Source organism: Enhydra lutris, unplaced genomic scaffold (genome assembly GCF_002288905.1).
Source record: "Enhydra lutris kenyoni isolate GAN:26980312 unplaced genomic scaffold, ASM228890v2 scaffoldscaffold45, whole genome shotgun sequence".
In the NCBI taxonomy this organism is placed as follows: Eukaryota; Metazoa; Chordata; class Mammalia; order Carnivora; family Mustelidae; genus Enhydra; species Enhydra lutris.
The window spans coordinates 758,390-773,298 of NW_019154129.1; the positions used below are offsets into that span (position 1 = coordinate 758,390).

General features: G+C 40.7%; 1 protein-coding gene across 1 annotated transcript in view; it reads right to left on the reverse strand.

The window, feature by feature from the left end:
- LOC111156236 (IQ motif containing K) overlaps positions 1-14,909 on the reverse strand; it is a 122,574-nt gene that overhangs the window by 86,733 nt on the left and 20,932 nt on the right. Inside the window, exons 5-6 of the mRNA XM_022516987.1 lie at positions 6,734-6,786; positions 6,520-6,597 (exon numbers count right to left, since the gene is read on the reverse strand). Of these exons, the coding sequence (XP_022372695.1) occupies positions 6,520-6,597; positions 6,734-6,786 (131 nt within the window). The remainder of the gene's footprint in view (positions 1-6,519; positions 6,598-6,733; positions 6,787-14,909) is intronic.

The following is a 14,909-nucleotide window of genomic DNA, read 5'->3' on the forward strand; positions in this document are numbered from 1 at the left end:
AATCATGATCCAAATAAGATCTACCTATTGAAATTTCAAAATCCATACAGACCCCTACAGTCCCCATTTTAATATCTCCAAGTTTGGTACGTTTGTTACTTCCAAAGTGAACACATAATGGAGTGTTTCTCTCTCTTTCTGAAAATAGGTTGTTAAATGGTTAATAATTTTATTTATTTATTTTAAAGATTTTATTTATTTACTTGACAGAGAGAGAGAGAGAATACAAGAAGGCAGAGCAGCAGGCAGAGCAGAGGGAGAAGCAGGCTCCCCATGTAGCAGAAAGCCTGACGTGGGGCTCAATCCCAGGACCCGGGATCATAACCTGAGCTGAAGGCAGACACTTAATGACTGAGCCATCGAGGCGCCCCTCCTTAACAGAATTTCAAAAATATGGTAGTTTTTGAGAAAAACCTAAGATACTATTCTTAGAAAAGTTAACCATGTTTTCCCTTTATTTAAGATCCCCTAGGCCCAGTCTAGACATTTTACTATATTAGCTTTGCTAGTCTTCAACCCTGATTTTACCCAACCATCTGTTTTCTCCACCCCCTTTCCAGGGTTGCAGAGGGTCGCTGGTGATAAATCACAAAAGCAGGCTGTTTATATGCACCCCAAATTCAGGCCATCAGCTGGGCCATCCCTATTTATCCCTAGTTGATTCCCTATCAATTTCACAATGGCAGCTGCTACAGCCCCCTCCTCCATCCCCCACAAGCCTCCAGAACCTGCCTGGGCCACCCTCTCAGCAGATGCCTCCACACCTACATGAACAAGCAGAATGACAGGACCCACTATGAATTTGCTCAGCTTTTCCCTTTCCACCTCAAATTTCCTTTCACTTGTAGTTCTGGTCTCAGAGCAAGACATACATCTTCTTATATCTAATATATGTGTATGCATGCGTAGAGAAGCCTCTGAAAAGAAGTCCACTAAAATGTCAACAATGTTTAGATCTGGAAGGCTATTAAGTGAGTTTCACCTTTTTCTTTTAGCTTTTCTGCTTGCTTTTACTCCTTTCTCTGAGCATGTAACATTTTTGCAAAACCCATAATACCATTTCAAAATGTCAGTGATCCCCAAGAAAATGTAGGCAATTCCTATGAGTGAGGGACTTTCAATTTTCCCATATTCTCCATTACCCTTTGAGGTAGGCAATGGTGCCTAAACATATCCACATCATGATTCCTAGGACCTTATGTTTCCTTTATAATGGCAACAAGGACTGTGCAGATGTGATTAAATTAAAGACCTTGGGATGGGGAAAATATTCTGAATTAGGTGGGTGAGCCAATGTAATCAAAGGAGTCCTTCACAGTTGAAGAGGGAGGCAAAAGAGAGTCAGAGAAATGTGACTAAGAACCCAACCCATGATCAGAGATAGGCAATGCCGCTGGCTTTCAAGACAGAGGAAGGCAACACCAGCCAATACGGGAAGCCTCTAGAAACTGCAAAAGGCAAGGAAATGGGTACTCTCCTAGAGCCTCTGGAAAAGAATGCAGCCCTGCCTGTACCTTGATTTTAGCCCAGGGAGACCCATGTCAGGCTTCTGACCTCCAGAACCGTAAGAAAATAACTTTGTCAAAGACACCAAGTTTGTGGTAATTTGTTACAGCAGCAATAGAAAAGTAATATACTCCAACTCCCTCCCTACTGGTCATTCAAATTAACATAAAATCTAAGTGCAAACAATGACTTGCTTTGCAAACAACTAGAAGACTAGCCATGGTCACCACTGCCAACCACATGACTTAGAGTAAGTGCCTCCTTCACTGCATCTCTGGAACCAACTCTGGGGTACTCCCAAAGTTTAGCTGTGGTCCATCTCAGCTCAATCTGTACATCTGACATGGGAACCCTGATTCCAAAATCAATGTTTCTCTCCAGACCCCACTTCTGAGCTTCAGGCCAATATTCCCAGTACGGATGTCCTAGAGGCACCTCAATCTCAATGTGCCTTTACCCTTGAGCCTGCTTTGCTGGCAAGGTCTTTTTCTTCTATCATGGGCCTCCCATTTGCCCAGCAAATCTCACCTTTTTAGGCACATCACTTCTCTATCCCTAAACTCATCCCACACCATCCATCCACTCTACCCATCCCCGGTACCTCCTTTTCCATTCCTGTTGTCGCAGTTCAAGAGGGTAATCAGGTTTCCCCCAGTTTCACATATCCCCCTGCATTCTTGGGAGTTATCTTGCCAAAACAGCCTGCTCACATTACACTTCTGCTCCAAAATCTTTTAATATGCTCTCTTGCTTATGGGATAATGCCCAAACCTCATGGTTTTACTGAAAACCAAAATCCAGCCCCTAACTCCCCTCCAGCTTTATCTCCTATCCCATCCCTGTATCTTCACATGCTCTGTGAGCCAGCTGTGCTGGTTTCCTGTGCCTGGATCAAGTCCTGCCTTCTCCCACTTTCCTGCCTTTGGCCTTGAGTACCCTTTTCTGTTGTATCTCTCTTCCTAAGTCCACAGAGTCCTTTGACAGCATCTGTAGCACTAGTAAGCCACAGTTTACTATGGGCTGACCTTGCTCGTGATTTCATTTGCAGGTGCATCATTTCACTGCATCTTCCTAATTTTCCGAACTAAACATTTCACTAACAAGGAAATGGAGGTTCCAGGTTACAGAGTGACCTGCTGTGGCACTTTTAAAATATGTCTGCAAAGAGTCTGATACTTCTTTCTTCGAAAGGTAGAGCCTAATCACACTCCCTTTGAACGTGGTACTTGAGCTGTACTTAGAGACTCACTAAATTAACCAACAGAATGTGGTCGAACTTGCAGGTGTTTGGCTTTCCAGATCGGATCACAAAAGGCCCTGCGGCTTCCTTCTTGGTCTTGAGTCTCTCATCCTGAAAGAGGCGTCACCACATGGTGAGGCTACTCAGCAGCCCATGGAAAAGCCCATGTGGAGAAAAACTGAGGCCTTCAGCCACCAGCATGTGGGGAAGCCATTGTGAAAGTGACCCCTCTGGCTCAGTCATAGCTTCAGAAGACTATAGCCCCTACAACATCTTGACTGTAGCCAAGGAGAGACCTTGAACCAGAACCACCCGGCCAAGCTGCACCTAAATTCCTGATCCACAGAAACTGTGAGGTAATAAGTATTTATTGTTTCAAGCCCCTAAACATTGGGGGTAATTTGTTACATGGTAATAGAAGCTAAAACACCCAGGGTCATGTGACAAGTAAGTGGTAGACTAGTGATTTGAATGCTGGTTTGTCTGTCCCCAGAGCTCATGCTCTTAACCCCAGTCCAAAGCTGCCTGAAGTGCTAGTTTATATTTTGCTTCCTTTATAAAACATTGACGGAGTTTTCTCTCAAAATTCATTTTCCTCCAATCTGTACCTTTAAGCCCTATCCAAAATGACCATTTATTGCACCCCCAACAATCACCATATTTGCCTAAGACCTACCTCACTTTGTTTGAAACTTCCTAGCTCCTTTCAGCTTTAGTACCTACATACTAGTGTTGTCGGTAAGATTAAATGAGATAAAACGTGTAAAAGTGCTTAGCAGAGGAATGACTAAATTATACTATTTATTACCTCAAGCATACTATTTATACTGGTATAATTATACTATTTATTTAGACGCAGCCTGTCTTCTGCTGTAGGGATGAGGTCTTGACTCTGGCTGTATATAAGAAACACCCAGGAAGCTATTAAACAACAACAACAACAACAACCCCAAACAACAATGCCTAGGCTATACCCTGAATTAATAGGTCTCATTTACCAGGTCTTGGGTGAAGCCAGGCAAAAGCTTCCCAGATGACTTTGTAGTGCAGCCAAGGTAGAAACCCACTGGGTTAGGTCAGAGGTTCTCAACCAGGGGCTACTTGGTTGGCTCCTTGCTGCGCTCAACTCCTCATGCTCCTGACATTTGCTAGTGTCTGGAGATATTTTTGCTGGTGATGGCTTTAGGGAGGTGCTATTGGCATCTGGTGGGCAGAGGCCAGAGAATCTGCTGAACATTCCAGAATGCACAGGCCTGCCCCACATCAGAGAATTACCCGGTGCCAATTGTCATAGTGCTGAGGTTCAAAAAACCTGGATTAGATATTGTTTCCCAGGTCCTACCCTCATTCTTACTTATCTCTCTGACTCATCTGGTCAAAAATATCTTCAAGAAGGATACAGTACCTGAGTCTTTGCCTCTCAAAACCAAATCTGGGCACCAACCAGCTTGGCCTCTGCCCTAACTGGGCTGGCTCCAAGCCTGTCTGGAGGGCCTGTGAATGGTCTTATGCTTCCCCAATTCCCTTCAGTGCTTTCACCTGTATTACAACACTCACTACAGGAACTATGGCTGGTTGTAAACATGGCTCTCTTACCCCAGAGCCAGAGCCATATTTGATTCATCTCAATTTATTCTACAACACCAGGCTCTGTGCATTGCACGTGGTAGGTGTTCAATAAATATTTATTACATCAAATTAGATTAATATAATTTATAGTTTTAATATACTTCTTGGCATCTCTTTGGAAGGTTATGGAAATAGAGAGTACAAATGCCAGTTAAGGTGAGAGCTCTTACGCTTTTTGTTCTTGCGGAGTTAAAGTGAAATGATTGCTTTGGCTACTTCTCAGTATACTTATATGCACTGCCAGCAGAAGTTAGCAACCATTTTAAATTAAGATATTTGTATAATAAGTGACTGGGGATTTGAGAGGACTCTTCTTTAGAAAAGTTCTCATATCTTTAAGATTCTTTTTCACTCTTGGAAGTGGGAAAATGTTTCATTTTCAAGGCAAAGCAACAGAATGATACTGAAAAAACCTGGTCTTAGAAAAACATGCAAATATTCCATTTATTAGTCACTTATACTCAATACATTATGGGTCTTCCATTTTCATAGTGGGCAAAATTAGGCACAGGTTTAGAAGCTGAATTAAAAAACAAGGTTTTCCAATATCATTCTCCTTCAATGTGTAGCTACTCTCAGATTTTTTAAAAAAACTGGTAATGGGGCACCTGGCTGGTTCAGTTGGTAGAGCATGCAACTCTTGATCTCAGGGTTACAAGTTCAAGCCTCGTGTTGGGTATGGAGATTACTTTAAAAAAAAAAAAAAAACACCCTCTTAAAAAACACTGGTAATACCTGGGGTACATTTAATTCTCAAAATTAAGAAAGTCAAGAGTCTACTCAACTTGGCATTCTCAAGAAGGGCAATTTAAGTAAAAAAAAGTGACATTTGAGGGTTAAGGGCCTAATTTAAGGTCTTTTGTTCGGTATAATGTGGGGTTTTATGAGGCTCACTTAATTTTCTAATGCCTCAGTTTCCTGAAATTGTTCTTGCAAAGGGCTGGCATGAAAACATTTCAAAACAACAGGTTAAATATATGTCATTTTCTCTTGAGTGAGCTATCTTTCCTCGACTTATGGCTTAAAATAGTAGACCACTGCTTAAATGTCATCTTCCAAGTAAGATCTCTCTTGACCACTCTATGCAAAAATTAAGCCCCCTCAAATACTCTGTATTCCCCCCTCACTGCTTTATTTTTCCCTACAGCATTTAATTATTTACTTATTGTCTGACATCCCCCACTAGGATATAAACTCCATTAAGGCAGGGATTTGGGGCTACTTTGTTTACTGCTTTACCTCCAGCATCTAGAATGATGTTTGGCACATTGTAGTACTCAATAAATATTTATTGTAAGAATGAGTGTATTATGCAAATCTAGAAATGAAATATATTGCAACACCATCAAAGGCATGAATGAGATGTAACTGAATCAACAGGGCTAGATCTCCAAAGCATATATTTGAGTCAAATAAAAGCAAGTTGCAGAATAATGCATATATTTCCTCATCTGCAAAATAGGGCTGGTAATAGCATCATTATGAGGATCAAGTTAGTTCATTAGTGTTAAATGCTGAGAACAATGACATAAGCATTCAATAAATGTTATTTCTCATCATCATCATTATATTGATGGAAATTCGCTTACAGCAAATACTACTACTAATTTTTTATGATATAATCTAATTTCACATTAACCACCAATTCTATGAGCTCTGCAAGGATGCACTATAGACTAAACTGATTACATTTGTGAGAAGAGTCATATTAGAATGATGGTCAAAGACAGTTTTAACTGCATCTCTCATGCTCTAATATTTTAAATGTAGAATTGATGGGTAACTAAAAATTAACTAAAAATCAATGTTTAGAAAAGTTTAGTCATATTTCTTGAGACAAAATAACCTTAAGAGGGGGTGGGGAGGGAGGGAAGGGAGGAAGAGGGAAGGAGAGAGTACAGAGAGATGAATTACTTAGGATAAAAATTTTTTAAAGTTTTCTGCTTTATTTTTGAAGTGCTTTTTGAATAATCATCACATGGGTAGGATTAGCCTAGACTGAAAATAACCAGAGATAAGAGCCACAAATATAATTGACCAGGAGTCCTGGGTGAGTTACATGAGTTAGCTGGATTGGAGAAAACGATCATTAACACAATCTTAAAATAGGAAGAAATTATTTGAGGCATTGTATTGGTACTCACTGATGCTTCAGCCACTGGTCCACAAACGGAATGGAGAAGAATTCTGTGAAAGCCTCCCCTATCCTCTTTAGATTTTGACTGGTAACGATGCCATATGTTTGGTTGACAAGAAAACAATAAGCAAAAATTCAAGTCAATTGTTGCTATTCTGTTTGCAAATTAACACTATTGAACCCTTAGGGTCATTGAATATTCGAAGACAAGCAAAACTTACTTGTATAACCACTCAGTCAGAAAATCACAGGCAATGAATTTGGTTCTTTTTCTCTAAAGAGAAAAGAGAGAAGACGGAATTAAATTATACTCTTTGTCCACATGTCTGAGTAGGACAAAGGAGGAGGAGATAATTGCTTTTTTGTGTTAGGGGAAATAGGCACAAGTCTTTTATGAGGTTTATAAGTATGTCAACAAACAGTAACTTGGGGTGATGCAAAGAATTCTGAGGACATTTCTCTAGTCGTCTTTGGACAAGCCTATTTTCTGACAGCAGGGACTGATAAAAGATAGTGCACATAGTAGGAGGCAACTACATGCTTTTGGAATTATCACAGAAGGATTTTATTTAAATCTAGACCTTGAAGAGCACCTGGGTGGCTCAGTTGGTTAAGCATCTGACTCTTGATTTCGGCTCAGGTTATGATCTCAGGGTTGTGGGATTGAGCCCTGCACTGGGCTCCTCGCCCAGTCATCCGTGAAGGACACAGCAACTCTAAAGAAAATGAATAAATTTGGGGTTCTATTAGCAAGGAAGAAGGGAGATGCTGCTGGCTAGACCACCAATGGCAGATTCCTAACAACACTGTACTAGATCCTGGATCCAGCTATAAACAAAGCCCAAATCCCCTGGCTCATGTCCTCTGGTATATGAGCAAATATATGTTTATATATATATATATATTTTTTTTTTTTTTAAGATTTTATTTATTTATTTGACAGTGAGAGAGAAACAGCGAGAGCAGGAACACGAGCAGGGGGAGCAGGACAGGGAAAGCAGGCTTCCGGCAGAGCAGGGAGCCAGATGTGGGGCTCGATCCCAGGACACTGGGATCATGACCTGAGCCAAAGGCAGACACTCAATGACTCAGCCACCCAGGCACCCCACGAACATATTTTTTGAAATTAAGCCAGTTTGCATTCGGTTGTTTATTGCTTACAACAGGAAGAGTTTTAACTCCTATTCCTTTCTTTTCTAATCCGCTAATCCCCATTTGTCCTTCTAGATGCCAAGAAAGAACCCATTTACAAGAATTCTGATTTTTTAAAGTAGAAATTAATGATATAATTCTGGACAATTTCTCTTCATTTTCTTCTCATAATATTTTATCATGAAAATTTTCCTACTTTTTTCCTATTTTTCCCCCTTCACTTCAAAACAGCCAACTCAGCTTTATAATCCTAGATGAGCTTGAAAAGATGGTTATGAAATTGATTCTCATAAAAAAGGAAAGCTCCACTTAATATTTTTTACTGAAAGCTTTATTATAGCTGTTAGTAAATAAAATATGGTGGTGTCTGAGTTACTGGAGATTGTTTGCAGTCTTTTACCTTCTTGCTGATAGCCTTTTATTAAAAAATTGAAATACTCCTGGTCAGGGTAATAAAATTAAATGTCCCAGCCCATGGAATGGGGTTTTCTAAGCCTGCCTTGCAAGAGTAGGTTATCCCTTCAAAGAGCCATCTTTAACCAAAATAAGAAAATACTTGTACAACAATGCAAATATGTATCTAGCATGAACTGCCATATAATAATTTAAACAATTCAGCAATTGTAAGATGACAGTGTCTCTCTCTCCCGTCCTACAAAAGATGCATTGTTCCCTTGGCATTTACCGCGCCGTTTGGTGGTAAAGATTCCTTCTACCAAGGGAATGCAGCTTAACTTACTCTATTAAATAGACTTTTAAAATAGTCAAATGGTCTGATGTATGAAGGTCATGCAGACAGATTTAATCACTTTTGATGCAAAGAAATAAAATGGAAGAAATTGTGTTTTCCTTCTGTTCTGGGCAAGTGTGGACGTGCCGTGCATACTCAGACACTTGGAACAGTGGTGATATTGTTCAGCTGTTGTTTAGTTTAAAAATTATCTGCCGGGGAGCTGAAAGAGAGAAGGGAAAGCAAATGAAAAGTTGTGGTGAGTGAAGAGATAAGAGAGGAAGTAACCAAGAGAAAAATTAGGGAGCGAGATTAAGAAAGTGTGGGCACCCAGGGTTTACGTAATGTGGACAAATACACTGAGTTCATGACTGTTAAAGGGTGAGTATGTCCAAGTTTGGGCAGGCAGAGGAAACAGTTAAGACAACCTCAAGGTTAAAAAGCCATTTTTTAAAATCCAGAATTAAAAGGAAAAAGACTAAATGTCAAGGGAAAAGGCATCATCATGTCCTCATGAGTCGGCAGCTTACTTTAAAATGCATCCAAAAAACAAGGTAGATGGATAGAGGGATGGACTGATGGATTGTTGGATATGCAACCAAACAAATAAAGCAAAATGGTAACTATAGAATCGAGGTGGTAAATATGTGGGTGTTCCCTCTGCAAGTCTTTTAGTTGTTCTATATGCTGGAGAAATTTTGTACTAAAGTTCAGGGAGGGGATGGCGGGGGAGAACATCATCATAAAAGGCTGAAACCCAACAGGGAGAAAAGACAGAAACTAGAGTTCGATCCAGGGGTCATGTGGGGTATGCGTACAGGAGACAGACTGGAGGTGCAGAGACTGGGGAGAGAAACTTCTAGCACTGGACAGGCACTAAATCTGCATCAGGTAATGAATGTACTTCCACCCCAGAAATGTCAAAAGCACCTGCTGTGAGGTTTGTGAATTGAAGTGTGGCTTGCTATGACATTGTGTTCATTGAGACTCTGGGTTTGCAAGGGATAGAAATATGCTCAGGTTACCTTGGTTACTAGGTTTTTGTTTTTGTTTTGTTTTGTTTTTACACATCAGTTAAGGATAGATTTTGCTATCTGAGAGGCTTTTATCATCCATGGTTTATTTCTGACTCATGTTACATGAACATTTCAATCAACAACTGCTCCATGTTTTCTTTACTCTCTCTGAAATATCACTAGTTATCAAGTGAAAAGACTATGGTGAACCATGCTTTGACTCTCAGAGCGTGTGTTTGGAAATGACATATGTCAAGTCCGTACATTGCTTTGACCAAAGCAGTCACATGGTCTCTCCATTAGAGGAGCCCACAAACATCTGTGAACACTAATATATTCTATCTGTCACAGGGGGGGTACTGTAAAGGTAAAAGGAGTGGAAGGAAAATGGGAATTCCTCTGACTGGGGGCAGGTCTCAGGGAGAAGTAACCAATGTCCATGGCTGTTCAGGGCACAATTTCTAGCTAACCACAGTAGCTTCGTCCATCAGTAGCTTTGTGGCTCAACAATTCTCATTCTTGATCTGTGTGGGACTAAGCCCTTGTCATCGCTACTCCCCAGGAGGAAGAATCTGATTGGGTTGGTAAGGTACAACTCAGGATAGGCCATCCCTATTGGGCAGAGCAATTGTATCAGATTATTTTATAGCCACTTGGCATCCTAGAGTGGCCTCCCTAAGTGTGACACTTATTCCTGGCTCTATCATTTGCAGCCAGGGTGATGGGGATGTGGACAAGGGAGGGACAGAGGACTGAAGTTAAGGCTGTGGGTATGGCATGCACCTAGAATGTCACAGCCTCTTTTCCCACATAGGTATTCTCCACAGTAAATTGCCACATGCTGGAGACCCCCCCCCCCGACATGACAAAAGCAGTAAATAACTCAAACTAGAAATGAGTACATACTTGGATGATAATTAGAGGCCAAAATACTTATCAAAGCAAACTTCAAACAGAAGTCCAGTTTTTCCCGCAGTGCATTAGAATTTCATTAGAGAAAAACAATACTTCTCAAAAGAACCTAAAAATATGTACTCATAACACAAAGTATTGGCCAAGACTTTCAGCAGAGGTCATGTGGTCATTTCTAAAAGTGTTCTTAATTAAAAGGAGTAATGCTAAAATAATTCTACCACACCTTTCCTGTGAGAATCTATTTTTTCCATTCCTTAGAAAACTTTTTCAAACAAAAGCTGATGGTATTTCTAACTCCCTTATTAGTCAAGGCCAGGAAGTGGAGTTTCTTCCTTCACTGACCAAAGCCCTTGCACTCTTTAAAAGATATTTGGGTGTTTTGCTCAAAAAATAAAAAATTACAATAAATGACCATTAGGTGGTAAGGACTCTAAGAAGAAATAGAAGATTCTGTTTTACTGAATTATTCATAGTGGCAAATTTTAGTGTCATGAGATCATCGAATGACTTATCAGGAGTTAGAAATAATTTCCTGATACTAACTTTTGTTTACAACACTCTTCATTGTAATGGAATTTGATGAGCAACCAAAGCGAAAGGGAAAATTTTATGCTACGTGGGATAGGATAGGAAAAGAGATGGAAAGTCTTATCACCTCTATCCAGACTCTGCATTTAATCCATATTCAAAGCTAAGATAAGCTTTATTTTCAGGCATCATTTTACTCATACAAAAAACTCCTGATTTCTTTCCAAATTACGCAAGGTGGACTATTCCAGTTTGGCCTTGTTCAGTAAACATTTACTGAGGACCTACTATGTGCCAAGCCTGTACTGAACACTAGAGATAAAGAAATGAGTAAGCCATGGCCCCACTGTGGTTATTAACTTAATGTCCAGCAGCCAAGCCCTGGCTGGGCTGTAGCAGTGATGAATAGAGAGGATTAACCCCCTCTCCAGCTCCAGGTGTGAACCCCGATAAGGCAGTCCAGATAATCCCACCCCACCTGCCACTGAGACCTAAACCAATCTGGTCCACATTTATCCAGGCCCAAAAGAATCACTGAATGGAGAATGGGTGCGTAATCAATTTCAGACTGATAAGGTATGAGAGGAGATGTGCTGGGGCTTCTGGGAAATAATTTCCTTTGCTTTTCTAAATTAGCTTGGTCATTCTCTCCTTGTTGCTGAAGTAGGTGGGGGCAAAGCCTAGGCCAGTAGCAGTAGCTGTTTTGCCACTCTGAGGGAAGCTAGCCTAAGGATAAAACCAATTCTGCAAGAGGCCAACCAGAGATGCAGAAGAGAACCAAGTCCTCGAGTACATCACTGAGCTCCTAAATCAAACCAATCCTGAGATCTTCCTTCTCTATCTCAGAACTGTCTAATTCCCTGAACGAATAGCAGTTTTCTGCTATTTGCAGCATAATGAGTCCTAGCCAAGTTAGCTGCCCAGTATCCCTTCTGCCTTCTTTTGGTCACTGGACCCTGAGTTCCTTTTGGGGATCTACCCTTCCCCAGTTCTAAAGCTTTGTGCATTAGGTTAGGGATCCATTCCTTTGCCCAACAGCCCACTGCCCACTAAATTCCCTGGTTCCAAGGACTGACTCCAAAGTAGGTAATAGACCTGAGTCTGTTCAATTAGAAACTCTGGAAGATACTTTCTCTTTCTCAGGTACACTTGAGCCTATGAGACCTAGGCTGGTGTCACTGGTGGGGGACTGTTTGAGGGTAGAGCCAAGCCAGAAGAAACAAAATCAAGAGATGGAGAGGCAACCACGTCATGAAGACATCATCTGGGCTCCAGATCAAGCTGTGGAAGATCTCCTCATGGGAGAGCATGTACAAATACAAACAACAACAAAAAAAATCTTTTTCACTGAAGTGAGTTTGAATGGGGTTTTCTGCCATTTTGAGGGGTTGGCCCTCAGAGTAAACTGGCAGATATGGGACTGGTTAGTTCGACATACTTAACACAGCCAACTATAACACACTCTTCTGACTTCATACTATTTTTTACTGCTAACAATATCAACCTTTTATCAAAAACTGCTTATGGCAAAAATTATTAACCTCACTCTGAGCGCTCAAAATATTTTCAGAGATACATTGGAAAGAATTCTCAAGTGAAGTTTACAACAGAGCCACTAAGCCAGCTCTGTTCAATATATCAGTCCAATTAAATTCTCATTTAGTTCTGGTCTTTCATGTTCCAATTAAGCTAATCCAAAGGCATGGCTCGATGTCAGGGGATCACCAGGAACATTGAGCCAACTGTAATGTCTAATCTTTATGATGATATTTATGTGTTTCAAACTTAATTTGCTCCAGTGGAATACAACCCAATTCATGACAGAACAGGAATGGTATTGTAGCCTTTTAATAAACCATCAGTCTGAGAAAAATGCTGAAGTTCTATCTTAACAATTGCACAGTTGATTTCCTGCCTTAAGACCTCTTCCCCCTTCAGAATCACATAGATGGTGGGCAGCCCAGGGGTCCCAGGGAAGGCAACTATAACTATAAATAAAAGACCAGGAAGGTCAATGTCAACAAAGATTCAACAAGGAACAAGCAAGTCTTCATGAAGACTCCACCCCCACGAAAACTCCTATCTCAGTATCAAAATTATTTGCAACCTAGCTTTACAGACAAGGTTCCAAGAGATCAAGGGGTCTAGAGCATTCTCTTTAAGATCTACCCTCTGCTCAGAGGGAAAAATTGGTCAAGTCCTGTGCAAAAGGAAGCTTCTGGCAGAGACTTTGATGATCCATCTCACCATTCCTGCCTGAAACAGGATTTATTCTTTTTATTCACGGTCAACCCGGTCTCGTTTTCTCTGTTTTCTCACTTGCTGCCAGCTGCATCTCTTCCTGAATCCCTCTTTCAAAACAGTCCTGAAAGACAATGGCTACCCCTTACTGAACACTCACCCTGTGCTAAGTATACATGCAACTTCTTATTCAATCCTCTCAAAAGCTCTGGTGAGGTGGGTACTAGGATTATTACCCTCCCCATTTAACAGATAAGAAAACTGAGACTCATGTTTAAGGAATCTTCCCAGGAGCCCAGAACTAGCACAAGTTGGAGGGGGAGATTCGAGCCCACATGTGTGACTCCAGCACCCCTACCGTACCCTTCATCATTGTGTTCTGTCAGAGCCCTCCACGTGGCCGAGTCTAATCTCCCACCAGTCTTTAACTCCCCACAGGGCAGTCTCCACCCACCTCTTCCTTACCTACTGCCCTCAGTTTTAGTCTTCTATTCCAAGCCTAAGGAACCTTTCTCCAACTTAATTTTGTTCTTATGTTATTGCTACTTTTCACTGTAGCTATGCCAGTCACTGAGCTAAACATTTTAAATGCATTATCTTATTTAATTCTGATAAACTCTCTTATTACTACTAACCATAACCATTATTATTACTTCCATTTTATGGAGGAGGAAACCGAGGCTTAGGAAGATTAAAATCACAAGGTTCCAATGCTAGCAATGTCCAAAGTCACATACCTAGAAAGAGGCAGAACTGGGCCCTAAATTCAGGTGAGCATAGCTCTAAACTCTACACTTATTCATGACACTTCCCTTCCTCTGCCTCCCACACAAGAGCAGCAGGTACTACTATAAAAATCTGGGTAGTTTCAGGTTTTCAGAACAGGGGTTGGCAAACTTCTTCTTAAAAATGCAGGTGTAAATATTAGACTTGTATCACAACTATTCAACTTAGCTCTACTGAAAAAGTACAAAAGTGCAAAAGTGGCCATAGACAATCTGTAAAGGAATGAGTGGGGCTGAATTCCAATAAAACTTGTTTTACAAAAATAGGCAGCTGGCCCCATAGGCCATAGTTTGCAGACCTCTACTTTAGAACACTGTCAATCACTGATAGATGATCTTTCGTGCAGAAATATGGAAAAATCCATAGTTCTTGATTTGGGACACAGAAATGTGATTTTCAAGAAAGCTCTGTTTTACCTACTTCCTGGGTAACCCTTTTATTATTCTAAGGCATTAACAGTTTAAACATCTGTTGGATCAGTTATTAGTTTATGATTTGAGGTTTCTTGTTCCTCAAAAGTAGCAGGAGAAATTGCGGCTCTCAAAACTACCAAGAGGGTCAATGACTTATATTAAGGAGATCCTTTTATATAGTTTTAATTTTTGAAAAAGATTTTATTTATTTATTTATTTGATATGGGGGGGGGGGAAGAGGGAACACAAGCAGAGGGAGCAGGAGAGGGAGAAGCAGGCTCCCCACTGAGTAGGGAGCCCAATGCAGGGCTTGATCCCAAGACCCTGGGATCATGACCTGAGCTGAAGGCAGATGCCTAAAAACTGAGCCACCTAGGCACTCCTAAGGTTGGTTCTTTTAAAAAAGAATCAATTGAATCTTTTTTTTCATTTTTTTTTTTTAAATGGCTCCCAATCCTTTAGACATTAATTCTCAAGAGAAGTTTGGGACACTAGCTGTCTTCCTTTCTTTCTTTCTTGGTCAACGTGGCAGTGATTCTAGCAGCTTCTTCAGCCTTGGAGGGCTTTCATATTGCATTCTCAGGTTCTAAGCTCACTATATTATTTCCAAGAGTTA